The sequence below is a fragment of the Pezoporus flaviventris genome, unplaced genomic scaffold (assembly GCF_033815535.1).
Source record: "Pezoporus flaviventris isolate CSIRO_AGI_PZ_B2104156 unplaced genomic scaffold, CSIRO_AGI_Pfla_v1 ptg000002l, whole genome shotgun sequence".
Lineage (NCBI taxonomy): Eukaryota > Metazoa > Chordata > Aves > Psittaciformes > Psittacidae > Pezoporus > Pezoporus flaviventris.
Genome location: NW_026892550.1, coordinates 86,243,702 through 86,271,246, shown reverse-complemented (window position 1 = coordinate 86,271,246; position 27,545 = coordinate 86,243,702). Strand labels below are relative to the sequence as shown.

Here is a 27,545-nt window from a genome sequence, read left to right as displayed (position 1 = left end):
TTTTTGTTTGGACTGACTGTTTTGTTGAGTCTTGAATCAGTCTAAATTCTGCTCAGCACTAAAAGGCAGAATTCATGTACCCAGGGGTATCTGTTATCAACTTGAACTATTAATTTATGTCTGGGGAGCTAGAAATATGAAATATCCACAGAGTGTGTGTTTGCCTTAGCCTGATGTGAGAGAGAAACATGCAATCAACTATGCAAATATCGAAAGCTAGGGGACTGTTATCCGCAACTTAACTAATTACTTTAGCTTATTTACTTGAATAAAGCTATATGGGGCATGTTAATTGATCATTGTTTTTTACTTTGCTGTTTATATTTGAATAATTCAGTCATGCAACTCTTGGTTCTCTGCTTTTTTCTTTTTCTTTTTAATGGCATTGGCATAACATAATCACTGCCCTTGATGCTCAGTTTTCTAGCCCTTAATGATGTTCATGTTTAGAAGAGAGCATAAAGTTGATTACATATTGAAAAATGTAGTCCCTGAGCTGCACACTGCAATATTTGAAGTGAAGTGTTTGTCTTGGGCTTATCAGAAGGGTCATGCTGTGATATCTTTGCTTTTTAGCTGTTTGATGCTGGCTTGTACAGGTACCCTGTGCTGTAGCTGGGCAGAAATGCTGGTTTAAAAAAATAAAGTTTGCCAAATATAATTCCAGTCTTCTAGAATTTTCTCACTTTTCCCTGGCTGATCTGCAGCAACAGTTATAGATATAGGTAGTTATACTCAATTTGATTTTTATTTGATTTTTAAATTTGCCATTGTAGTGCTGAATAAATTGCTGCTTACCTAATTCCTTCCAGTACCAGCTCACCTTAGAAGCAGTTGCCTCTTCCCTACCAGCTGCTGCTTGACAGCTTCTCCTCTCTTGCATGGAGGGAGAGCATTGCTGGAGCTGCATCCATTGCTGGAGTAGCTTCTGTCTCCCCCACAAAATGAAGCAAAGGAGAGAATGGAAAAAAGAAAAGCTGAGAAGCACCTGTTGGTTGAAGCTCCCTGATTCTCTGTCATTTCACCAGACAGAGCAACCTGCCAGCTGCACTTTGTTGTGTGTGTTGGAATGGGGGCCTGGAGGCTGGTGCCAAGATACGTGCCCTGCTACCCAGCCTTCCTCCAAATGCAGGGAGCTTTTTTTCAGTAGGGTTTGGTGTTTCCTGCATAGCTTTGAACTAACTTATTAGCGCACACAGACTCAGAACACCGGTGTCCACTGTTTAGTGGTGTTGACACAGCTCCCAAAATTTCATTAGTGTACCACAAGAGAATTGCAAACACAAACAGGAATGTCAAAGGAGTAAGGGAAATGATCACACAGATTTTGCTTTGGGCAGGATTGCAGTAGCTGTAGGTCTCTGAATTATGTTGGTGTTTTATTTTTTTTTTGATAACACTGACCAACCCTCTCAACCCTTAGGACCCAAATAGTAAAATATAATTTCATTACTTAATTTGACTATAGAAGAGATCTTGGTGTTTCATTATTATTCTAGTAGGTTTTCTTTAATAGAATCATTCTGAAACATAACCATTGTTAGAAATGAGATCAGGCTTAGTTTTGAGACAGAGATAGTGTCATTTGGTTGAGCAAGTTGTTATAATTAAAGGTTCTTTTCCTTAAATTTTGTTTCATTTTTAGGCTTAGACCACTACGCCTATAGTAGTAGTTCTGTTTGGAATGAATACAGCATTTCTTTGGTCCAGGAAGGTGCAATTAAGTGATGAAGATCAGCAAGTTGGCTCAAGGGTTTGTGTTGTGAGGAGAGTTTGGGGATCTTTACCCATAAGGAAGCATACAGAGAAATGCATGTGATGTCTGTGAATGCTCCATCCCTGATGGTTTTCAAGGCCAGGTTGCACAGAGCCTTGGGTGCCATGGTTTAGTGTGAGGTGTCCCTGCCTATGGCAAGGGGGGTGGAACTAGATGATCTTAAGGTCCTTTCTAACCCTAACTATTCTATGATTCTGTGTCTGCTTTTAATGAGAAAGAAAAACAAGGTGAATAAAGATTTGTCATTAGGTAGAGAAACAACACCAGAGTTGCAGGGTAGCCAAAACAAAGAATGGAATTATTACTGTCGAAAACTGCAGTAGTCAGGGTGGAAAGCAGTATATGAAAAGTTGGTACTTGGAAGACATTTGGGTGAGATCAGAGAGAAGTATCAGGTGTAAGTGAACTGGGCAATGAATAGGAGAAGCTGGAAAGAGGTGTACTACTTGCAAATGGATATTATTAGGTTAGCCCACACATAGTCTGTAATGGAAATCATGACTGGTAGGCAGGACTTGAAAGTCCAGTAAAGATAGAAACCACAGTAAAAGTCATATAGCTGTAATGGAAATTAATGATACACTGTAAATAGATAAGAGCTACTTATGTGCATAAGATAGGATTCATATGACTCAACTACTTCAGAGGAGTGTGGAAAAATACCTACTGGCTTTGTGTCAACCCAGAGTTGGATTAGAGAAGGCCCAGTGATGTTATGTATGAGGAAAATGTAATAGGAAGATCTCTTCACTACCTACCATAGGACTATAAAAAGTTGATGCTATTTTAGAATTTAATTCAGTATAACCTTACAACTCATCCTTACAGCTCATCCTTAAAAATAACCACTTATATCAAGTGTTAACAAGCTGATTCAGTTTATATTACATGGAAGCATTGTTGTGATTTAATCTCAGCTGGCAACTGAGCAACATGCATGAATGTAAATCTAATTAAGGTCTTCAATTGTAATAGTTGATTTTAAAGATGTTAAGGAAACTGATTATGTGTATCAGACCAATGAAAGATATTTAATACAGGGTCATTTCAAATCTCATTGTATCGATGTAGAAGAAAAAAAAAATTAAATTTGTTTCCTCAAGGAAAAAAGAGTGGGTAAAAAAGGCTGTACAGAGGAATTCCAAATCTAACAGGGGATCAACCCACTAAAGTGATATCAGGAGCTTTCACAAGTTTCAGAAAATGGTACTGATCATCCAAGAAAGTGTCTTGGAAGTCCAGAAGTTTGCTAAATTCGGATTGCTAAAACTCACCAAACCCTAATCTTATGAAGGAAATCAAAAGCAAATCTAGTTGGGGGGGGGTTATTTTGGTTGATTGGTTGGTTGATATTATTTTTTAGTTGTTTTTTTTTTTCCTCTAGTCCTCAAAGACTCAAATAAATGTGTGTGTCAGGGAAGAGGGAGCATGCAGTTGGAAGATTACAGTTCACAAAGGTCTGACTAGGACAGGTAAGGCATAAGGATTAACCGTATGGTGAATGAGAGAGATTCACGTGGAGAAGCAGGAGTTTATGCAACTGTTACAGAGGTCAGACTCCTAAAAGCCAAATGATCTTAACTTCTCTGTTACAGAGAGAACTGTGTGTTTTCATGTCAGAGTACTGTAAAAATGGCACTTGACATTTCAGATTCATGAAGACTGTTAAAACATGCTGTTATATGACTGGTGCGTATCAAATATACATTATATAAATATAATATTTTTCTTTAAAAAGGGGGAAAGAAATAGATCCAGATAACTGCAGACGTGTTAATCTGCCCTTGATGGACTGCAAATTAGAGCAAAATTTGAATAAGAGAATAATTTAAGAAGCAGAGGTAAATGTTAAGTTTCATTAAACACAGCATGTGTTTACTGAAAGGAGACTGATGTCCCAAACTACCTCATTTAAAAACTGATTTTGTAGATGTGACTAATCTGGGACTAATCAAACTGTAATTTATTAAAGTATTTGTTGTAGGACTTGATGAGAAATTATTCATTCAAGCAGGAAAAACAAGGATTAATGCAAAAGGTAGTCCTAAAATGGGTAAGGAGCAGTGTCGTGAAGAGAAATAATGGGCTGTAGGAATTTTTTGTCTGCATCTGGAATTCATTTTATTTATTCATGATCATGGGATGAAAATGATAGTGTACTAAAAGACTAAGTAGAGAGTCATAGTTATGCTCAAAATGTTGTTTATAGGCAAAGAGGAAACAGACCTTTTATGTATATTTGTATAAAGTAAAAAATTTATTGTTAGTGAACTGAAATCTCAAGTCTAATCCAAGAATCATTATTAGTGTGGATGTAGTTATTACAGAAAAAGAATATATCTACGCAGAAGTTAATAATACTACTACCACTACAGTTAAAATTGTTATACGTGCACTTATGTTAAACTACTTTTTCTAATGTTATGCTGACCCTTTCCCAGCTCTTCTTGGCCCTTAGGTTGATGGTTTCAGTATGGTGGTGGTTCTGGGGGTGGTTACGGTGACTTGTCATCATCTGGGATCCTCAGCCAGGAGGATGTTCATGTTGATGGTTTCTTCTTCCTCATTTAAGGATCGGCTTGTGGTTGTGTTTTTTGTTTGCTGACCTGCTTTTATGCATTTATCTTTCTTCATTAGTCTGCAGCTCCATGTTACATCCAAACTTATATGGCACCTTTTAAATATGGTGAAAACTACTTCTGTGTTCTCTTTCTTACTCCTGCATCCTTAGCTCCAGGTCTTAATTTCTTTATCTAGCCATGGGCAAGTTGTTTATAGCTGGGGGGTATTCACTGTCAAGCCTGTGTCCCGTCTCATATCTCTCCTACCTTTATTTGTCTATACTGCATCCTATGTCACCACTTCCCAAGGCCTTTGCTAAGATACCAATCCTGTATTTCTCTATAGTACATTAATATAACAGTCATAAAACCTGGGTGGCTCCATACAGTGCCAAAGAAAAGTAAATCAAATTAGTCACAGCTAGCTGGCCAATTAGAAAATCTGAGGCTGCTGACAGGCCAAGGAAAGCTCAGACAGAGCAAACCTTGACAAGCCTCAGTCATGAGGCTGTACAAACTCACTACACAGCCTGTCATTAGCAGTGGCAATGCATACAGTATTGCAGTACATGCAGGGTAACAGCATTATCAACACAGTTGATGTTTGGCATATTATACTGGAAGAACTGGAGGATATGGACAGGTCAAATCATGTGAGAAAACCTGATAGTTCAGAGTGGGAGTTTACACTCGTATGCACTAATAATAAAATACTTGCTTTTATAATCTGGGACTTTGCCAGTTGCTTTGAAGGGAAGCAGATGAAGGGAAGGCCTTATGAGTAATAGTTATTAACGGCAAAAAAGCCACCTGCAAAAGGCATGTGTGATCCCAGGATGTGCTACATACGCTAGCTTCGGTAAGGCTAGGAAAAATAAACATTTGCTCACCAGTTGAGCTTCATCTGAAATTGTCTTGTTTGTTCTGGATGCTTGAGTTCAGGAAAGATGTTCAGATATGAGAAATGGAGAACCTGGAGAACCTGTGCATGAGTTAATTGCATGAGTGCCAACAGAGTTGTTCCAGCAAGTTTGGCTAGTGCTAACTGAGATCCAGAGCTCTAAAGATGAAAACACCTGAGCTGCCTTGGGCTGCCAACTTGAGTATGAAATAAGCAAGATGCATTTACAGGGTCTTGGGTTGGAAGAAGTAAACTTTTTCTTGGGCTGTTAGATGAAGCCTGGCACTGCATGGAAGTGTTTGTACCATTTCTGGGCCCAAATGGAAGTGTGCATGCTACTGTGCTATCCTACATAGGTACTGTTTTGGGCCTCTAGTAGATCTGGGATTGGTGTGTGCAGACCATAGGATAGATATTTCCTGAAGTAGTTGGTAAACTTTGTCATGTTTACTGTACTCATCACAGCAAACGAATGATTTAGTGAATCAGGTTCAGAAGAGATAGGAGTGATTCTCTCAGGTCAGGTGGATACTAAGGGTTTGGAGTGGGAGGGTCCACCTCTGCTCAGATGGTCCTTTAAACTGCAGCCATAGCGTCTTCTGCCTGACTCTCTTTCTGAGAGTCAAAACTGCAACTGAATCTGTGCATGGATGGTTGATGAACTAATTAATTTTCTGACTGCCTTCCCTTTTTTTTTTTTTCAGTTTCTCTTTCATTTTCTACTCCCAAACAGTGATTGACTGTGAAATGAGCTGTAAGACAGAAGGAATTCCTGTGCCTCATTTTGTTGGGAGAAGGCACATACAGGATTGTAGAAATAGTTTCCCTTCAGGACACATGATTTAAGCACGACAACTTATTGCTGTTGGTGTAGACAGAAGGCTCATTATGAAAATCAATGTATCGAGGAGTCCATTTTGCCTATTGTGAAATACTTGAAAAAATAAACCAAAATCCCACAAAGTTATTTTCAGGATAATATATTGTTTTCAAAACCAGCCTGACATGTTTTTCTCTCCATCCGATGTTTTAATGGCCACCTGAAGTATTTTCAGGGAAAACTGAAGATTGAATTCGAGTGATTACTGATAGGTGGGATTTTCTGGCCTTCTGAAAAAATACCTGAAATCTAATGGGTACTATATGTAAGCCATTTGTATTTTTGTGGGAGCACCTGCCTTGCTGATCTATCTTGTACAAAGCAATCAGGCAGTTTTCTGTAGTCATACTGGTTACATGAGACTCGAGGTGTAGGTGTGGTGTGAAGCAAGGCCTCTGTACAACATGGCTTTTCACTTGTTGGTAATTAATAGCAAAAGCTTCAGGAAGCAGCCTTGCTCTCTTTGCCAGAGGGATCTGTCTTTCACTGTGTGCAGGTTTAGTGTTTGCTTTAGACAACTTGGCAAGTGTTTTGGCTGTAGGGAGGCTTGGAGTCTTAGGAAAACATGCTATATTAAGGCTCCATGGGGTTTTGTTTATAGGGCTTCTGGATCATTTCAGACTCCAAACACCAACTATTTTTCCTGCCTGATTTGCTGAAAATAGTGTCAATCAGATTTGAATTAGAGTCTCTGTCAACTTAATATAAGGCAGCTTCCCTAGAAACAGTTATGCATGGCTCCCAGTGACTGCTAGCAGACTGTGGGGTACCTGTGACTACATCCCAGGTCCTTGGGATGGGCAGCAAGGATGAAGGAGGGAGTCCCAAGTCCACTGTGGGCATCTCTTGTGTGCAGCAACAGGCTGTGCAGCAAACCCTCCAGTGCTGACTTGTTTCAGCTTCTGATACCCCCAGGTAGAATGCTGGGATGGTTTCTGGGGATTATGGAAGTTATTTTTCCTTCCATATGTGTTTCCATGCAAGTGCTTAACTCCCTTCTCCAACGAGGGATTATTGTGAATCATTTGGAAGAGGGGAAGTGAGAAGATAAATTGATAAATTGCAGTGAAAATGGGATGTGAGGTGCAGTGTTACAAGTGGTGAAGTTTCTCAAGGGAGAGGGGCTGAGAGAAAAAGTTGTGTCATATAAGTATTCCAACTGTGTTTAATTATGAAAGACTGGTTTGATGTAAGCTGAATAAAAAGGCAGATTAATTTTTTATTATTATTACTTATTTATTTATGTAATTAGTTTTCTGTAAAACATGAGAAGCTCTAAGTGGAAAAATGTAGCAGAAGAAAGGAAAAAGGCAAACCCAAGCTCACACACAACTCGTGTGCCCTCTAGCTCCAGGCTCTGAGTTCATTGGAAACACTGGTGGCCCTTTCTTCATGATGGGAAATGGTACTTTCTTTTGAAATAAAGCACATGGGTGCTAATGACAGTTCTTCCAGACATTTGAATGCCAGGTCTCTTGCAGTTTTCACATGAACTTTATTTCAACAAAGCCATTAGGCTTTCTCCTCTGGCTTCTATCACTGTATTAAAGCTGGATACTTAAAAGTCTCTGGCTTTGGGATTCCTCTCCTGTTTTCCATGTCAATTACAGTTATGTTGCTTTTGAGCAAGAGACTGCCAGCAGGGAATACTGAGGAGTGCCAAATTAAATTTCAAATACATTTTGTTCTTTGTTCATGTTGAGAATTATTTCTCTCCTAAGGTTGCTGTGCTAAGCAAAATGAGATCAGGTTGTATCTTAAACTCTCAGTAGCATTGGTCTAGTTAAGTTATTAAAGCCATCTTAGTGGCTAGCGCAGTTGACACTTCCCTGGAAAGCTGGTGCAGCATGAATGTCATGGGCCCTGGTTAAAAAAAAAGAGGCTGGGGAAACCTTCAGTCTGAGAAATCTGGAGTCCACTGTCTTGGTTCCTGGCTGCCTGCTAGAGAAGTGGCTCTGAGAAATGGGAAGGTTGCTTATTTTTGACATGTGTATTTGTTATGGCCCTGCTTTCTGATAAACAGTGCCAGAATGAAACGATGCAAGTTATAGCAAATTGAAAGAGGGACTCTTCACTAGGGACTGTAGTGATAGGACAAGGGGTAATGGGTTAAAACTTAAACAGGGGAAGTTTAGATTGGATATAAGAAGGAAGTTCTTTCCTGTTAGGGTGGTGAGGCACTGGAATGGGTTGCCCAGGGAGGTTGGGAATGCTCCACCCCTGGCGGTGTTCAAGGCCAGGTTGGACAGAGCCTTGGATGGCATGGTTTAGTGTGACGTGTTGGGGTTGGAACTGGATGATCTTAAGGTCCTTTCCAACCCTAACTGTTCTATGATTCTATGGTTCTATGTAAACCATTGAAATCAGCTAGCTCTGAATGACTTTTGGTGATTGGCTAGTAAATGATATTTCACCACCAAGCTAATGTTTCTATTTTTTTTAAACTTTTTAAATTTATATTTATATTTTGAATATTTGAATCCCAAATCCAGATTTTGGGTTCATTAGCATCTTATGGATAGCTTCTAGCTGTGTGTGCAAGTCCTGTCTCTGTGCCCATTTTGCATTTCAAGCAATTAGCTTAATTTATCAGGAAGAGACTCTAATTGGAGGGTAAGGTTAGTAGCAAGACGCCCATACAATTAAGGTAATACATCACATATTACCTGTATAAGTTTTTATTAAGTAAGGCCTTTTCAGATGTCAAGTAAACCTAGTAAGAACTTGCTCTCTTGCAAGTGTAGCGTTCCCTGCTTCGTATGAATGGGTATGCTGAAACACAAAGTATATGATATGTTTAGTTTTACACAATATATCAGTCAGAGGTCAAGAAAGAAGAGTGGAGTTCCAGGCCCATCAGGAGCCTTGATTCTCTGACAGGTTTCTAGAGATGAGCAATAATTACTGAACTTCCTGTGGCAATACTCATCCATAACAGCAGTGATGTAGGCCAGGGATTTGGTACACGGGCTGGAAAAGAATTGGTAAAAATATCTGTATTCTCTCTGGAATGAAGATATCCATTCTGCTAATAGCTAATTATGTTCTACGTGCTTGTTTCTTCCTGGCCTGAAGCAGAGCTTCCCCAAAATGCTGTAGCAACACATTAGATGGGGTCCCACTTTTTACATTCTGACCAACCTTTTTATCTTTTTTTCTTGTTAATCCCCAGAATGCAACAGGAACAACAGCAACGCCGAATGTTCACAGCTGCCCTCCTGGCACTTGTTTTTATTCTGGCAGCTGTGAGTACCACAGAGGCTGGCAAAAAAGAGAAACCAGGTAAGGTCCAGTGTAATTCAGAGTTAATCCCCATGATAGATTGCATGTGTGGGAGAATGTCAAATGCTTCTGGTTTTGTTATGAAATTCAGGTTGTTTGTTAACCTTTTGACATACAGGCTAGGGCTTTGTGGCTGTGACATGTTATTCTGTGTTAAATAGAAAAATGAAAGGTAGTTTCCATAAAAGCTAGCAGCTTGACAGCCTCGTAGTCCTTATTTTATCATAGAATGGGTGTTGCAAAGCAGCTTAATATTTGCTCTGGGAATAGGATCCTTCTTGACTTAGGGAGAACCAAATAGGAGTGATGTAAGACCATTATCGTGTTGCTTGTTCAGTGTTGTATCTGACAATGCTAGGCCAATGCTGTGTGATGTGGAAGTCCTCCCACAAAGAACTGAACTAACTTGCTGCTGCATAAGGGCAGCCAGACATCCAGCGGTAATTGCTTTCTGCCAGTGATGAACTCACACCTCATTATAGGGGAGACAGGCCTGTGGTGGAAAATTCATATCTATACAACCCAGTTGTGACATTTTTTAAGGAACACATCTTTTGGTGGTTTTCTTAAGGTCTTATGATTTACAGAACACTTACACACCAGTTAAAATGACCTATGAGCCCCATTAAAATGAGGCTATCTGAATTTGTTTTCTGGTTACAGAGGCGTTTATAGCCATTGTGGCTGTATGGAAATATGAGAAAATGTGAATGTAAATATACAGGAGTTAGAAGGAAAATAATTTTTTATAAGGTTATTTAAAGTTACTTGTGATGTTTTGGGATGAACACTTGGGTTTGATAACATTGCTGTCTTTTCTTATCAGACTTGGGTTTAAGGATTTAAATGAAACTATGACCCTTTTGTCCCTGAGCACATGCATTAGCAGCATTTTGAGTATACTTCTCAGTGTAGATTTTTCTTCATCCTTGGAATTTTGGTCATAGAATGTGCCATGGTATACCAAGTGAAAAGTTTGTGTCCCGCAGCTGTTCCCTGGAGGTGCTTGAATCCTTTGATACACAACATCAACACATACATTTGAGGGTGAGGGTGGTGAAGCACTGGCACAGGTTGTGCAGGCACGCTGTGGGTGCCCCATCCCTGGCAGTGTTCAAGGTCAGGTTGGACAGGGCTTTGATTAACCTGTTCTAGTGGAATGTGTCCCTGCCTGTGGCAGAGTGGTTGGAATTGGATGAACTTTAAGGTTCCTTCCAACCCAAACCATTCTGTGATTGTTTTCTAATCTGTATAGTGTGTAGTCTTTCAGTTGGAACTGAAAATATTTGGATGCCATCAGCTACTGGAGGCAGAGGGAGTGTCCTTTCTACATGAGCGCTCTATGGTTTGGTTAGCAATCCCTGAGGGTTTCTAGGTGATTCCCCACTGTGAAGATGAGAATCCACTTGAGAATATCTAAGTGGACTAGTAGACATGGTAATGGGACTGAATTTGAATGATCCACCCTGCTTTGGAGTCAGAGAGGATGACCTGTATCTGCAGAATTGTGGAAAGGATGCCAGACCTTTTGCCTTTGAAGCAGTTGTTTTACAAATGTCTTCCTCATTCACCTTTTCAGGTGATGTACCTGTTTAATGAAGTTTAGGGAGCTTCTCCATAGGCTGGTGGGTACTAACCGTTTCTCTTGCTTGGGTTTGGTTCCTTGTCTTCATCCAGAGAAAAAGTCGAAGAAGTCTGACTGTGGGGAATGGCAGTGGAGTGTCTGTGTGCCCACCAATGGTGACTGTGGCCTGGGGACACGTGAGGGCACTCGCACTGGAGCTGAGTGCAAACAAACTACCAAGACTCAAAAGTGTAAGATCCCCTGCAACTGGAAGAAGCAATTTGGAGGTAAGCATTGCTCTCAAGGGATTTGCTTTCATGTTTACTCAGACATTGGGCAGGAAGCCTGTATTTTCTGCTTAACATGATCCTTTTGTCTACAAGAACTAACTGTGATACTCTGTTAGACTCATAACATTTTTGTTTTCACAGTCATTTTGATTTTAAAATTGCTATTTATTACTCATTGCAGCAGAGTGCAAATACCAGTTCCAGGCCTGGGGAGAATGTGACCTGAATACTGCCTTGAAGACTAGAACTGGGAACTTAAAGAGAGCCCTTCATAATGCTGACTGCCAGAAGACTGTCACAATCTCAAAGCCCTGTGGGAAGCTTACCAAACCCAAACCTCAAGGTAAATTCCATTTGCTGAAGGCTGCACACTAGTTCATTCAAATCACTGGATTTGTAATGTCATGCATGCTTCAGTGGGAACTCAGTAGTACAGAAGATTGTATTTTCATGGCCTTGTCTTAGTTCTGCACTTGCTTCTATGTCTCAGTGGTCAGTCAGACAATATTCCTGAGTTGTATGGTCAGGGCAGTCTCACACAAGAGGTAAGCTGAAGATAAAGAGCTCTGATTTTAACCTTAGACCACTTCTACTGTGACCAGTTTCCTGATGCGACTAGAATTCCAGAGTACAGATGAATTTATAACTCTGCTGTTGATGGGAACAGACCAATAATAGCATGCAAAAACTTGATAAAGATTTGTTTGCTATCAGATGAAGGCTAGTTGAAAAAAACAAAGGAAATGAGTTGAAGATTGAAAGAAATTATTTCCTTCTGGACAGGTAGCATAGAAGGGATGTTCTGCTCACTGTATGCTGAAATGCATTGATGTTCTGCACCCTTGGGGTTGTATATTCTTTATTCAAAGACAGCAGGAAGGAGAGTGTAATTGTTTAAGTGCAAGTGACAGTGTAGTTCTTAGTACACAGAAAGGCATATGCTCTGCATTTGTGTTTCTAGGTGTTCCTCAGACAAACTTATTTTCTTTCTAATCGTTAAAGCCTTTTAATATACTCTCTTGTTGAAGTAGCAGGTGTTATGTGTGTAGGATGATTTATAGTGGGAGCTAAAACTGTGAGATCTTGTTTGAGATACAGAAGTAATGTGTTTTAAGTGGATTACACAAGCTATGCTACCCTGGCATTTGTTTGCTTAAAACCGTCTAGGTTTAAAACATTCAAGTGTCTGAATACTAGGGTAATTATAAAAATAAATGTGATTAGGAGTGACAGGTGCAACAGGGATGGGCCATTTTAAAATTGTTGATGGTGGTGTACCACTGATCTGAGTGAGGAATACCTGCAGCTGGCCTGCTCTGCTTGTGCTACCAGAGACATGTCTGATGAGGTTGCAGATGCTTTCTGGGTGTGCTAATGCATCTGTCTGCTTTGCAGTCAGTACAGGTGTAACTGGTCTTCCCCACATGACATTTATGGAGTTACAACTAGATAATGACAAGCTGTGAAGCAGAAACTATATTTCACAGCTAGAAACTAGATTTTCAGAGACCATCTGACTTGGTTGAGTTGGCAGCAATAAACATCTTCATTTGGGGGTGGAAGTGACTGAGTGGGAAGGCAGGAAGGTCTTTGATTTCATTGTTTATTAGTCTGGAGAGAAGGACCTTTTTCTTTTCCTTGGGAGAGTTTTTTGGTGGTTTTTTTTGGGGTGGGTTGTTTGTTTGCTTGTTTTTGTTTTTGGTTTTTTTTTGAGTAAATTTCCATGCCCAGGTGGCATTTGGGAGTTTATTGAATGAAGCTTCCTTTTATGCTACCAGAAGACCTCTGCAGCTGGACTGGCTAGTAGCCTTTTGCCTTGTTTTGCTCTCCCTGAGTCAGTGTATTCTATCAATGGCTGTCAGAAGAGGGGAGAGGGAGACAAAGCAGAGCATTGATACAGCATTATTTTGTGAGAGCAATGCTCTTGGGTGGTACAGGGTCTTTTTAAAGTTACTTTTAAAGGCAGCGCTTGTGAAATTGCTGGATTGGAGTTAACTTTTACTTATTCTAGGTATGAGTGAGTTATAGCTGAGACTGAAACTCGGTCTGGGACTGACTGTGGCAAACCTAGTTATGTGGTTTGACTTGATTAGAAACCTGGCTTCATTTCATTTGAAGGAATGCAAAAGGAGAAATACATGTAAACGTAGGTACGTGATCAGAATAACTGTGGCAGAAATTTTGCTCTGCTTATTTGCGTTAGAAATCTCACAGCATCTTCCTGCGTGCCACCTGCTCGTTCATCTGCCGCTGGCATTAGTAGGAACAGCATTCAAGGAAGTCACACACTTGCAGCCTGCCTGGGTCCTGAGCTAAGGATAAGAATTCCATAGTGCAGATCTGTGGGTACCCAGGAGCTACACTGCACATTATGTTGGCAGCAGTAGGGAGGAACTAGAGTAAGAAATTAGGTCAGGCAGATTAGTACTGTGTGAGATGTTGTGCCCTACTGAACTTTATTTCTGAGTTAAAAATTTGAGTGCTGACATCTTGGCTGGAATTGAGAGTGTCTGTTTCCTTCCTGAGGTGAAGGAAATTGCAGGTTGGAGGTAAGTCTCCACCCATATGTAGATAAAGGAAAAATCAACTGGATTCAATATATGGTTAGAATAAGACCCAATTTAATTCTTTGGTGATAAGAAAATCTAGATTATTGTCTGAGCCTTTGGAATGGACTGCAGATATGTATTAGGCTCCCTTTCCACCCATAGGTTTGCACCAGTGGCTCAAGACTGCAAGAGAAAAAGCATATTATACATTACTTGGAAACAGCATTTTTGTTTTGAGGCACAGTGCTTCATAAGGTCTGTACTGAAACATAGATAGATGTATAAATGCGGATCAAGTGCGACCCCTTTGTACTGTGATTGCCTGGAGTAGCAGGGCAGTGGCCTGCTCGCATTTGGGAGCTCTGGTAGAACAGTAAGTGGGGGGCTTATTGATTGCAGGAATCTGTTTTACTGCTAAACGTTACCTTTCTGACTGGTATATGCTTCAAGACCTGCATTACTGAATACATCTCCAGCATCAGTAGGTTGGGAGTACCAAAAGGAGATGTGAACTGACTGAGAATATTACACTGAAAATACCAAGTATATTCAGAAAAATGTGTGTTTTCGTTATTTTCCTGACTAACTTCCTTTCCTGTGCACCGGAATTTTCCTTCTATTGGGTCATGTTTGTAATCTCTCAATTACATCAGTTTTCATTCTGATTTTATGTTTTAAATGAGGTGAATGAAAGCCCCTATTTGGCTTCTCCTATCAGTTGCAGTTTTATGTATCTCCTGTTCCTTCTGATGCTTGCCGTCTTCTGAAGATAGAACCTCTAACTTCAGTGTTTCATTGTATAACAGTTAATCCATTCATAAGTCCTCTACAGGACTTACCTAAATTCCTTCTATTACTGAAAATCATTTTTGAGATGAAGAGACTGGACTGTGCACAGTATTCCAACTTCTCTACAGATTGGCATTGAAACATAAAATACCATTGTAATACTTCTTTTATTGTTTATTACCTTCACTAAATAACCTATATTTTTGTTTTGATCACTGCTTGCATGTGGAGTAGGTATCTTTATCTGAGACCATCAGAATTTTCCCTAACTCTTATATTTTTTTTTAAAAGTTAATTAATTTGAACAGTTAAGAAGCCAAGAAGGTGTCTGGGTAGGACAGATTATTTCTCCTAGGCTTGCCCAATTCTTACTCTGGCTTGGTGTCTAAAGTTCCTTCTCACCTTCTCTGTTCTTTGAGAAAAACACAAATAAATGGATGCTACTTGTAACTGCTGCTCTCGTGTTGCTTATCCACTTTTCAGCTCATGAACATGCAGCAACTTTGCTGGTAGGATGAATCCGGTGTCTGTCTCTGCTCTCGGCTGTTTTGAAGATGACTGCTGTTTCAAAGGAGTTTAATCAGTGCTTAACAGAAAGGAAAATTATACCTTCAGTGAAATCCCAAGGGTTACCGTTTTGCAGATTTTCTGTTAAAGTATATTTTGGCTTTCCAGGAGCTTCTATGAGCTGTAGCAAAACTTCTGCTAAACAAGGAGGTAGATACTCATTAACGTCAGGAATCAGTGCCTGCCTCATAAACTGATGATCTAAGTGTTCTTATGGATTTGTTTTCTCATTAGTCAGCATTCATGGAAAAGCCTTAAAATCTTTTTGAAGTGCTGTCATTATTTTGGAAAGTAGGAAAAAAAAATTAAAATTGTCCTTATTAGCATTGCTGTGTCTCAGTATTATTTTAATCCAAGCACCTGACTCTTAAGTATAGATTGTAATCTGCGACACGGTCATTTTGGAGTTCACTGCTTGCATGAGAATCTGCTGTATGTTGGATTTAAGGGGGAGCAGATGATGAATCAGGAATTTGAATTTTGTCTCGATTTCTGACAAGCTCTTCTCCATGGCTTTGCTGAGGTGTTCTCAGGTTGGAAGAGAATAGCTTGGTCCTGGGCTGCTGTGCTAAAGTAACCGGTGGATGAAAACAGTTGTTTTTCCTTGAATATTTGGACAGAAAGGTTATCAGCTACAGTGATACCGTGACACCGTGGTCTGTGCATTTAGTACGCAAATGAGGTCATGAGAAAGCCTGTCACGAAGGCTGGAAAGCATGAAAGGCTATTTTTTATCAGAAAATCCCCATGGAGGCAGCCACCTCTCCTCTAGCACACACAGTTCTAATCAGTATCTGCAAGGCCGGGGATGTTCAAGGTCTCCTTAAACTATCTTGACAGATGTGAAAGACTCAGGTACTTCTGTCGGGTAGCTGCTATAATGGCCAACTTGCATTGAAGAGCAGAAAACACTTCCGACATACTCCATCTGGCCTACTTCACGGCCACCCAAACTTGATTGATGGCTGTTCAGGTTCCAGCCAGCCAGAAAGTAAAAGAATGGGGTATTGTCAGGAGTCAGGAAACATTTTGCTTTAACTGCTGAGAGAGGGAGAATTTATTTTTATTGAGCTGAGTTGCCTGGTAGGCTTTAATTCTTTTTGCACTCTCTCCATCACTCTCATTCTTCTTCTCTTTCTCCCTATAACTTTTGTACTTTCACCTATTTATTCTTCTGATTAAGACAAAATTAAATAGAATGAGCAGTCTGCCTGCTCTTTCTGCAATGTACCCTTCATTTTTTAAATTATGCTCCTTTCTGGTAATTTTTTTTTCACCTGGCTGTATTTAGTACATTTTAATAAATGTTCCTTCCCACCTTTTGATTAATTTTCAGTTCTATGAGTTATTCAGCTCAGTCCTTGCCATACAGGAAAACAGTTCCAAATAATGTTCTTAAAGGTGGCATTACTTGCACTGCTGTTGTCTTTAATAATTGGAGTGGCACGCAAAGATCACATCCTCCAACATGCAATGTTTGGAAAGGTTTCTCACATGAAGGCAAAACCTCCTGAGTTAATGGCTATAATCTCTTCTGTGTAATGCAGATCAGGTGTAGCAACTGAGAGTCTAGCAAGCTGTCTCTGCAGTTCCCTGCGTTTAGCAAGGTGTCCGTGCTCCTGCAGTGGAGGAAAGATTCACTCTGTCTGGTTTTAATAATTCCATATTGTTTGAAGAGCTTTACTTAAGAATTTAGTGAAACAGAAATAATCAGCCCTACCTCAGCTAGGAGCTGTTGACTCTTAGCTCCATGTTCTGACGAGTAGCTGCTGCTCCTTTTTATCCTAGCCTGCAATTACAATTATCAGAATTTACTTCAAGGTGACTGAACTGCAGTCTTTAATTAGGGTCTTTGGTTTTGACATTAGTAATCTCAGTGGACTTAAGACAGTGTTTGACACTGACTTATCTTGTGTCTTCTTAGGGAGCTTGCTGTCAAAACACGGAACTGGACTTTTGTTAATGATCAGGTAAATCCCTGTCTTAGCTTTGGTGCCAGGAACAGAAAACAGCATGCGTTTTTTGAGAAGTACAGTGACAGCCTTGATTTCTACCTGCAGAGAGGACATGTTACCCACAGTGCACTGCCAGGACAGGCTGGCTGTGCTTTGGCAGGATGGCTTGGCTGCTGCTGTTGCAAGGATCTAACAGTGCCGTTGTCTGAATGTATTGCTCTCCTGGTAGGCAGCTCTTCATTGCTCAGACAAACTGGGTGCTGCGTCACCAGAAAGAACCACCTGTGGTCCGCTCCATTTTGTATGTTGGACAGTCTGCTTTTGCTGGGGTGCCTTCCCTCAACTTTGGCTTTGTGCCGCAGCAAAATGTCTGCTCCTAAAGAGTAGCTGGAGGGGCTGGGGAACAGGGGGGGGAAGAAATGACTTGTTAGGACTGAGATTTTCTTTTGTTTGAGAGATGCTGATGTCTCCTGTTTTGGCATCACACTCATGCTGCATCTCCCTTTGTAGGTTTTAGAATTCCCCGTCTTTAATGTAACTCATTAGTCGTGCAGGCATGCAGCTAGTGTAATAATTAGTATTACAGGAGGCAGAATAATAGGATCTGCTGAAACTAATTAGATATAAAAATGAGGGATTTTCTCATATTAGGAAACAGCTGTGATAAAGAAAAACCTGAAAGGCAAAACTGGGAGGTTTTTCTCTTGCTCTAGAGGATGAGGTAGGTTTACTGTAGAATGGCTTCTTGCACTGACCGGGAGCCTGCAGTGAAATAAAGTGATCTGAGCTCTCCGGGGGGAGACAATGAGACAATGGCAGTGGATGCCCAGTGGGAACAGCAAAGCTGGCTGTTATTATTGTTGCTATCATCGTGATTATTTGTATTGCATGAGTGCCCTGAGGCCCCAGCTGAAAAAGGGTGCCATTGTACTAAACACTGCATAAACATTGCGAGAGGCAGTTTTGCCATGAATAATTTATACCTTATAGAGCTGGGAAATGTGAAAACTAAGAGAAGAAACAGTAGTCTGGAGGGGTGATACTGGGTACTAAATGACTGGTTGTGTTTCCCTGTGCCCCTTGCTAGTCTGAGGAGAAGGCCTGTATTTCAGGATGAAGTAAAACTTACTGGGAACTTTAGGTTCTGAGACTTATCTCTCTGATTTGGCTCCTTGAGGCCATAGGATGAGGAAATATGATTTTTCTCAATTTAAGTGGGAACAACAGTAAATCATGTAAGAAAAAATTAACACAGTGGTGGTACGGTGTGGACTGTCCTCAAGCTGCTAGTAGGCTACCAGTGCAACCTATAACTAATAAAGTTTGGATGTCTTTTAATGCTGTTTTTTTCTGCTTTCATTTCTATATGTTTCTTGGATGTTTTGCACTGTATTGTCCCTTGAGACTGCTTTTGTACCTTTGAAAAATTATACTGTTTGGGTAAATAATTTGAATACATTGTTAGATCATAATATAATGTCAATCTGATTGACACAACCCTGATTCCAGGGACTAGGAAATGCTTGTAGGAGAGGGACAAAGAGAAATATTTTTTTTAAGAAAGGGATATATTTCAATTTTTAGTTGTTCTGCCACTTTTACAGGTATTTTTGAAAAAAGTAGACCTTAACGTTTTCTCACCTCCTGGTTTGTATTTCAGATTTTTTAGTTTTATTCTGCCCAAAAGATGAAAAATTGGATGTGATGAATGGTCTTGTTTAACCCTCTTTGTTGCTGCAGGAGTTTCTGTTATGGTTTAATACAGACCTTTGTGGCTGAAAGTTTAAATCGCCTTTTGCGTGCCAATTCTGTTACATGCTCATTGTCTCACTTTCCTGGCTGGCAAAAGCAGTGAGCCTCCTTGGCATTAGTCTGTGCCCTTGAGCCGTGAAAATGCCTGAAGCTGTGGGATTTGCTGTGATAAAAGATATGCCATCAGCAAATACTTCCACTCATTACTGTTCCCAGCAGTGAAACAGAGAGAAAGCCCTGTTCCTTCCTTTCTGTCCTTTCCTTTCCTTTTCTGCTTCTTCCCTTCCTTTCAAGCTTTTTCCCCTTCTTTATCCCTCCATCTCATTTTCTACTTTGCCATTGCTCTATCTTTTCTTCTGTCTGTGCTAACTGCAGAAGTTTTGCAGACTTTTCAGTGTGGTTTGCTAATCAAAGCCAAGCCTGTGTCTTGTGCCCTGAGGGCAGATCCAGTTTGGGGCAGATGCAAAAGGCACAGCTGAGAAATACGTATGCCTGGTTTCTAAAAACTAAGTAAGTAAAATAGGGTCTCTATTCACAGTATATCACAAATTTCTGCTAGATAACTATATATTTATTTATATATAATATAGATCTCAGTTTGACATATAAACTGCTGCAACAGGTAATCTTTTTGCTGTATAGGTGTATGCCAAACTCTAGTCGGGCTATTAATACTTTTTGTTCTCAGCAGTCTCCTGCAGGCATGTGAACGCAGGCACCGAATTCTCTATTAGTCTGTGCCTGCACCTGTCTCGCTGGCGTTAAAAGGGATCTTGTGTATAGCATAGAAGGAGGGCTGAAGAGCCAGATGGGACTGGGTCCTTCATGCACAGAACATGACAAAGAACAGAAAGTTCATACCATACAGAAGGAACAGTACAAATGCACCATAGGCAGATGAGAAGAAGCAAACACAAGAGCAACGTGAGCTACTTATGAATGTCACTTTTCATTTTGCCAGACCCCTTCAGCAGTCTCCAGTTGCAAAGCAGGCTTTGATTGGAAAGTTTATCCATTGCAGTTTTCTGGGTACTTAATCAAAAGACTCGAACATCTTAGGTATGCGTGACCCAGACATAAAGAAAATGAGATGAAGCTTTCCTGATCTTTGTGCAATTAGGCCATGTAGCAAAATCAGAATATGTGTGTGTCTGTGGTCTTTTGTGTGCCTTTGCCTAGGCAATTTTGAAACTTTCTCCCAATACGTGAAGAAAATCATCAAAATTAAAACTTTCTGATGAAAAACCTTGGTTTCAACCAATCACCTTACCTGTAATTTCTGACTGATTTCAATAGGGATAGTAAAGGGAGTATTTAAAATGTCTTGCATCTGTAGGTCAGGCTCAAGCAATGCTGTCTGACTGTTAAGGTTGTTTCAGATAAATTGGATTCATTTTTCCTTGCATTTATTTCTTCTTGCAATTCCAATGAGAAAAAAAAAGAGTGAAACTTTTTCCATGAGCAGCTCTTTGGTCCATTCCTTTATCAGGTGTGTTAGTGTTTGTTACAGACATAAATCTAGCTGTTCCCCATTTGTAACATACATCACAGCATGCTATCCTGTCTTATATGGTTTAGCTCCACCCTTATGTTTGAATGGGGTTCATCTTGTGCTCAACTGGGAGCAATTCCAAGTCTGTTCAAAATGGAAATTTAGCAAAGCGAGAAGCAGAACAAAACGTGCTGGAGGGGGGGTGACTGGAAGAGTGGAGAGATTGGGAAACACAGACAACTAGAGAAAGTCATTAAACAGCACTGAGCTGAAGTATAGGGAATACAATCAATTTTAATATATTAATGAAGTAAAAGCCACATCAAGGTCATTGATTCATTGGAGACTTGCCTTCTACTGCTGTTTAGCTAGTGGAGTATTGCTTTCTTTTTTTCCAACCAGTAAGACTGCGTTGCTCTGAGAAGAGCTCATTTTGGAAGAAAACTGCTATTGTAACATAGTTTTTCCTTCTTAAACTATTGGGAATATATAAATGCTGTGCAGGAAACTAGGAAGAAAAGGAATTGGATGGCCATGAAAGGTTCTATTTCTCTAGAAGCAGAAGAAATACCATATTAAAGGGTATTTCAGAAATCAAGGGATTTGTTTCTACAACCAAGGAAATCATAAGATAGCAGTTTCTGTTCCTAGAGAGCAGGGTGAGCCTCTTTAGGGTGAGATTTTTTTCACCCAAGGATAAAATTCTTGGCTTCATCAATGTCAAGACTGCTTCCTTCCATATGGCTTGGCATTTCATCACCAAAATTCAAAAGTTCCCTGCACCCAGTGGCACCATTGCCCTTCACTGTAGCAGCCAGGTGCTTTGGAAAATTTTCCCCAATGAGAGGTAGAGAGCCCTTCGGAAGAGCTGCCTTCCTCTGTATTCAGTGGCACTGAATGCTGGCTCCTGACGAAACTGCGTCCTGAACACCTGGTGTTGAAATTCTTTACTCTAACCTTCCATCAGCACAGCTTTTGCTATTTTGAATGATTTGTATTGCTTTTGGGGACGCTGCTTGCCTTTTATGTACAGGAGTTCAGAAGTGCCATGAGTGAATTGTTACCTTCTTCTCAACAAATGAAAATAAATACCTGCAAATCTTGGTTTAGAAAGCTTGGCTTCCATTAAAATGTAATTACCTCCCTTTTGTGCCTTATACATTAAGGGTGGCTTCAAATGGTGTGTGGCTTCTGTTCGACAAAATTGCTTTCCTGTGCTGAATGAGAATGAGTCTTCAGAATAAAGATGACTATTTAAAGAGGGCTGCTGCCATTCCAAATTCCATAGAGAAAGTTCTGCTTATCAAATTAAATTGTTTACCTCACAAGATCCTCACTGAAATTTTTGTTACCAGTCATCACAGAAGTGGGTTCATCCATGACCAAACAGCCTTTAATCCTGCAAATAATTCTCAGGCATTCAACTGTTCATATTCGGGTGACAGATGATTAGGTAATCCAGTATGTGTGCACTGGCAAAGTTTTGTCTTGCAGGACTGTTTGTACAATGTTACATAGGGTTTTCTTTCACCTTACTGGAACTGCTCTGGGTTCCAGGAGGAGAGTGGGATGTCTGTGCAATTCTTGTTGCTGCTATATGGACAGCAAGGTATTCTGAATTTGCTCTTTGTGTGTCGCCTGGTCCAGGATCCCAGCCTCTGTCTGAGCAACAGCACCACTAGGCAGCTTCGTAACTGTGGGATGAGAGGGAGGAAAGTGTACGCTTTAACACAAACACAAAAACTGAGGACTGTTCTGTCATCCTTATTAATATTCTGGAACGTACATAGCTCACTCTTCCAGTACCTTTGTATTGCTGAAAGGATGCACAAGGATTGTAAAGATAAGTATTTCCTTGATGTGAAGGGAGCCAGAGAGAAAGTCATAGATCCTGCTACAGCTTTCCTCAGTGTGGCTATATGCTGAGCCACGCCAGCAATGGAAGGACAGTTTGGCTGGGACGCTAACACACAGTGCACTTCGAGCAGTAGGCAAACAATGGTGCTCATCTGTTCCCTCCACTGCACAGCCTGCTCACCTTAAGTGTTGAGAGACAGCGAGAGATAGCACCTACTCCCACCTCACTGCTGACCCTGATCTTGGTAGCTCTAGGAGAAATACCTTTGCTAAAGCATTTAATGTATTTAAATTATGTGTTTCACTGTAAATATCAAATTTACATACCTGTCTTCATACCTTTCTACTTACCTATCTACATACCTTTCATAAAGCTTTATATTGAGATGTCACAGTTTGTGGCGTCTAGAGGATCTTTCCCTGTACATGGCTACATCTGGTGCTGGTGTATGGGGCTGTTTCGAGCTTTCAGGTAGCTGGCACTGTATTCTCAGCTGGTCGGGGCTTCCTAGCATGGCATCAGCGCTGGCACTGCTGGCATGGTGACCCTTTCAGTCAAGCCTGATTACTTTTGGAAGGGAAACGTTGGCAGACCAGATGATCAGAGTGACATGGATTCCAGTGTGGATGTTTAAGCTGAGCTGATAGCTGGTCATAAAAGTAGAAATAGTAGCGCAGGGTGAGTAGAGATGAGGGCAGTGAAAGCCTGAATGACACAGGTGCAAAAACTAGGTCTGAGCAATGAGAAAACATGAACAAAGTACATCTTAAAGCAACTTTATATTTTGTTAGCCATGGACATAGAATAGTCTGTAGCCTGCCCATAGTCAAAACAGTTCGTGGGTAGCTGTGCATGAAAAGATTAACAGCAACATCTTCATGGGCCAGTATCTGGTATTAATGTCTGTAGTAAGATTTTTAGAAGAGCTTAAGGACTGGGGAATATTTGAGCAGTTTTGTTTTTTTTTTTCTTTTTTTCCTTTTTGATATTGCCACAACTCAGGGGATGCATGTCATTTCATGGAGCAAATTTACTTTGCATCAGTACAGTTTACCTGTCTTAAAGATTAAGCTGTGGTGGTGTGAGTACCTTTAATGTGAGAGGATTTACATCCCATGAGTGAGCACAAAGGTTTTGCTCTGCTGGGACACAAAGCAGAATCACTTATCTTTGTAGGTTGATGGGTTTGGCACTTTGGATGATATGCAGATTATCACAAGGTAGACAGCAGGGCAGAACTGAGCTTTTGCTGACAGGAGCAGATAGAGACCCACAGGGGCCAAGTGCAGATGGATTAACAGTGAGTTGTTTGGTACTCAAGTCAGGTGAAGATGGGGACCTGATGCAATCACACAAGTCCAGACCAAAAACTTTTCCTGGTGGTGACTTCACCTCTACTGTGAACTGCACATACTCTTCAATAGAGCCCTATTAGTGGTCTGCCTGCATTCATATGTCTGCTTTGCTTTTGGTAAATTTAGTTGGAAGTCTGCAGAGTGTCCTTCTGGTTGTGCTGGGTCTAAATAGATTTTGCAGATTCAAATGCTGGTGTGATTAATAAAACACCCCTGTTTCTGTCAGAGAAAGCAGTGTTAGGGGGTGAGGTAAGAGAGTCAGAGAGAGTGCAATCAATACAGAATCCAGGAGGCTCAGTGATACCGAGCAAAATTAGAGGAAGTGCTGGCGAACATGGATTAAAGAGGATAGGAGGGGAGACAGAAAATCTGTAGGGAAAAAAAAGCTTTAGCTGAAAGCAAATTAGATATTAACTTAAAGATAAGTGGCATTTTAGAATGACATGTAAAATAATGCCAGATTCTGTGAATAGCTCTGGATTGCAGGCATACGTACACAAGCACACACAAACACTGACAAACATACAAAGGCAGGGGTAAAAAAAATAATAGTTCATTTTCTTATTTTCAAACAAAATTACTTTTTGTTTTAAATTCTTATCCATTTAAATGTTAAGAAGAGTTTTTAAGGGAAAGATTCTATAGAGCAGATTTTGTGACTAAGCATAAAATAGGTATTTTATTTTGCTTTGACTAAGGATTATCAGAAACAATTTTTGTCATGTTGAAAAAGATGAAGATTTTGTTTTGAAACACTAACAGGAAAAAACCACAACAAAACATCAGAGAAACGTGATGACTTAAGCCTGCCTTCTGTCGAAGGTACCCTGGCCCTATACATAGCTGAAAGATGTCAGTGTAGTTCTTTTGGCTTTAATGCAAGTAAGGTTTTACAAGAGGTGATTATTGCTTGCTTATCTGTGTTCTGCAAACTGGTCAGAGAGAAAAGAATCACATTCACAAAGAAGAGTGTACCACCTAACGGGCCAAGTGCTTGTCTTCTCATTCATGGTTATATTTGTTATATAACCTGAGATGTTTTCTGTTGGGGTTTGGTTTCTGCTTTTTGGTTTTGGTTGTTATTTTGTTGTACGATTTTTTGTTTTGTTTTTTTGTCGGGGTTCTTTGTCTTGTTTTGGTTTCTTTGGTGGGGAGGAGGTATTTTTTGAGAATGAAAAAACAAAGGCAGGATTCAAAGGAGAAAAGTGACATCTGGTTTAAGGCAAACGTGAGTCTACTTGGTTGCTGTTTTGGTTCCAGGAAAGATGCTTCACAGAAACTCAGTTTCATTCTTTCTGTAGTACCTGTTATGCTGTGTTTTTTGGTGGTATCTGTGAGGATTTGATTTATTCACATTCCCCGTGAGACCTGTTATTTTGCCCATTGCAAGGTGACATGTGATACATATTCATGCCTTAGGTCCCTCTGTGAATTTCCTTTGCCGGTAGAATACCGCACTCCCCTTTAGCACAGTGAAAGCTGGTGTTACATGGTATGGTATTATACGACCATAAATGGTAATTTTAATATAAACTTTAACTTGCACCTTCACACCGTTACCTTATTTACCCCAAATTAATCAGAGAAGCAGATGCTCCCTAGTCTCTTCGCCATCCCGTCAGTACCAGCTGCCTGGACAGACCACGTTCTAGTGACTCCAGGCTCCTCAAGTGTACATAGGTGTTAGTCCCAGACAAAGGGGAAGGGGTTGGCAATGGAGAAGCTGAAGAAATAAGTGAGCTTTCTCACCACACTCTAGAGTTTCTCTTATATTTAGAGAAAGCCAAAGACAGACAATGAAACAGAAAGGAAGCAAGGAAGAAGGGTATGTGTGTGGATAGTGTGTGCAAAGCTTTCTTCCAGCTCTCCACTGAGCCGTGACCCGGTTTCTCCAGGAGCTGCCTGCTGTTTTCTTATTTTCAAAGCAAGTTCCTGAGACAATGCTTTGCATGCCAAAGAGGGTCAGGTGCTCAGATAGGAAGGGTTCTGAACAGCACATGCACCCCCCCTTTCCATCTTCTCTAGTGCCTCAGCTGTTCCTTTGTTAATTTCTTTTCCTTCTCTTTTCCCTTTCCTTGTTCAGAACGAGGAATCAGAATTAGTTCTTACATACACAGAGAAAACAAGCGGAAGTTTTGGGGTATTGAATGAAATTTGTTGCAGTGCCTGTTAGACTCTAATTTTTTATGGTTATTGTTATCTTGACAGAATCCAAGAAGAAGAAAAAGGAAGGCAAGAAACAAGAGAAGATGCTGGATTAATGGAGCCAACTTGGGCAATGTGAGAAAGGGACATCAGCAAACATGATCAGTTAACAGTTTCATTTATACCTAGGCATTTTATCCTAAAATTATTTATAGCTTAATGGTATCATAGAAGGAAACAAGCAAACACAGAAAAAAAAATCTTTTTTTATTACTTTAGTATTTTTAATGTATAACCCTAACAACAACTTTTAGAGGCCTGTAATAAAGGACTCCAGTCTCATTTAGAAAATTATGTCTATTGTGTATTGAACAATGTAGAGGTTTTTAAAATATTCTCAAGTCTTGCCATAGGTCTCAGTCTGGTAGTTACTCCATGCAAGCAGAACTTGAACCCATGTGGAGCTCTGCTGAAGCCAGTGGTGCCCTGTGTGATCATAGGAGTCTGGCTGGATGCAATTATATTTAAGATTGGGACCTCATATCTGAAGAAACCCGCACTTGTTTCTTAAGTACTCATTGCATCTTGGTAACTGTATGAAATTATTTGTTGAAGGAAACGATGGGGGCATTTTTTTTGAGTATTTACAGGCATAGAATTTTTGGGGTGTTTGGTGACTGTTCATTCCAAAATGCCACTATCTCCAGGTAAAAACCAGTAGCACTCCTATCCTTGGTCACATTTTGGATGTTAGCAGTAAAAATTTTGAAATCATTCAACAGTTGGACATGGAAGAGTCCTAATTTTTCAGTATTTTCTAGCAATGATTTTTCCAAGCAGAATATTAGCAAAACTTCCATTTTTCAGCATATCATTGCTGGTGGATGGTAGTGGCCTCTGGTTTACCTATAAAAACTGAAAAATGCTTTCTTTTATTTGTTTATTTTGCCAGAAAGGAGAATATCCTTTTGACAAAAATCTAGTTGAAATTGTTATGATTCTTCCTGACCCAACTCCCTTTTGTACCAGTGGGAATCTTCCTGTTGATTTTAAATAGAGCTGGTTGAAAAATACTATGTCTGATGGGAAGCAACAGAAGAAATCTATTTGGAAACTGCTTGAGATGTTGTTCCTATTTTTAACCAAAAAAAAAAAAAAAAGACAACTTGTGGGACTTGAAACCAATAGGAATGCAATTAATTTTTGTTTCTCTGTTAGTAAAGTAGAAGGGAAATATAAAAGCAGTACCTTTTCTTTACTCCATTTTTCTATAAGCAAAAAAAGACCTTGGAAAATTTCACTCAATGTAAAAAGAGATCTATGATTTTAGGTGGTTTTTTTTTAATTATCTGCAGGGAAAAAAAAAATAGCTGGTTTTCAGTTTGTTCAATTTTGCATATTTTAAGTGATAGTAACAAAAAAGTCACAAAGTAGAAAAAATGATCTAACAAAGGGCTATTCTGTTCCCAGCTAAACAGTTGCTTAATAAACTAAACAACCAGTGGACCAGACTTTTTAGAGGAAATGTGTTTTTAGTGCCCAAATTAATTTCAAAATCATTGCTTGACTGCTGGTCAAGATGAATAGACTCCTTGAAATCCTGCAGGTACCCACTGACTTCAGTGAAGCCGCACCAGCGTGTGTACATCTGAGTAAATCACATTGTTCTCTTGGGTTTAGCTTGTAGACAGGTAGACTCTTTTTCCAGACTAACATCACTCCCCTTTTCTATGCAAAAAATGCATAACAATTGCAGAGCTTGCCCTCTTTTTTCTTACATGGAGGGTATGGCTGATCTGAACTCACAATGTGGCAAGTCCATCCGTAG

The 27,545-nt window shown here is 40.1% G+C and overlaps 1 protein-coding gene across 1 annotated transcript in view; it reads left to right on the top strand.

Moving 5' to 3' along the window:
* The window catches only part of PTN (pleiotrophin), a 72,084-nt gene extending 45,249 nt beyond the window's left edge, over positions 1-26,835 (top strand). The window contains exons 2-5 of the mRNA XM_061444892.1: positions 9,292-9,401; positions 11,079-11,252; positions 11,437-11,598; positions 25,781-26,835. Coding sequence (XP_061300876.1) covers positions 9,293-9,401; positions 11,079-11,252; positions 11,437-11,598; positions 25,781-25,833 — 498 coding nt within the window. The 5' untranslated portion in view covers position 9,292 and the 3' untranslated portion in view covers positions 25,834-26,835. The remainder of the gene's footprint in view (positions 1-9,291; positions 9,402-11,078; positions 11,253-11,436; positions 11,599-25,780) is intronic.
* Positions 26,836-27,545: the final 710 nt, after the last annotated feature.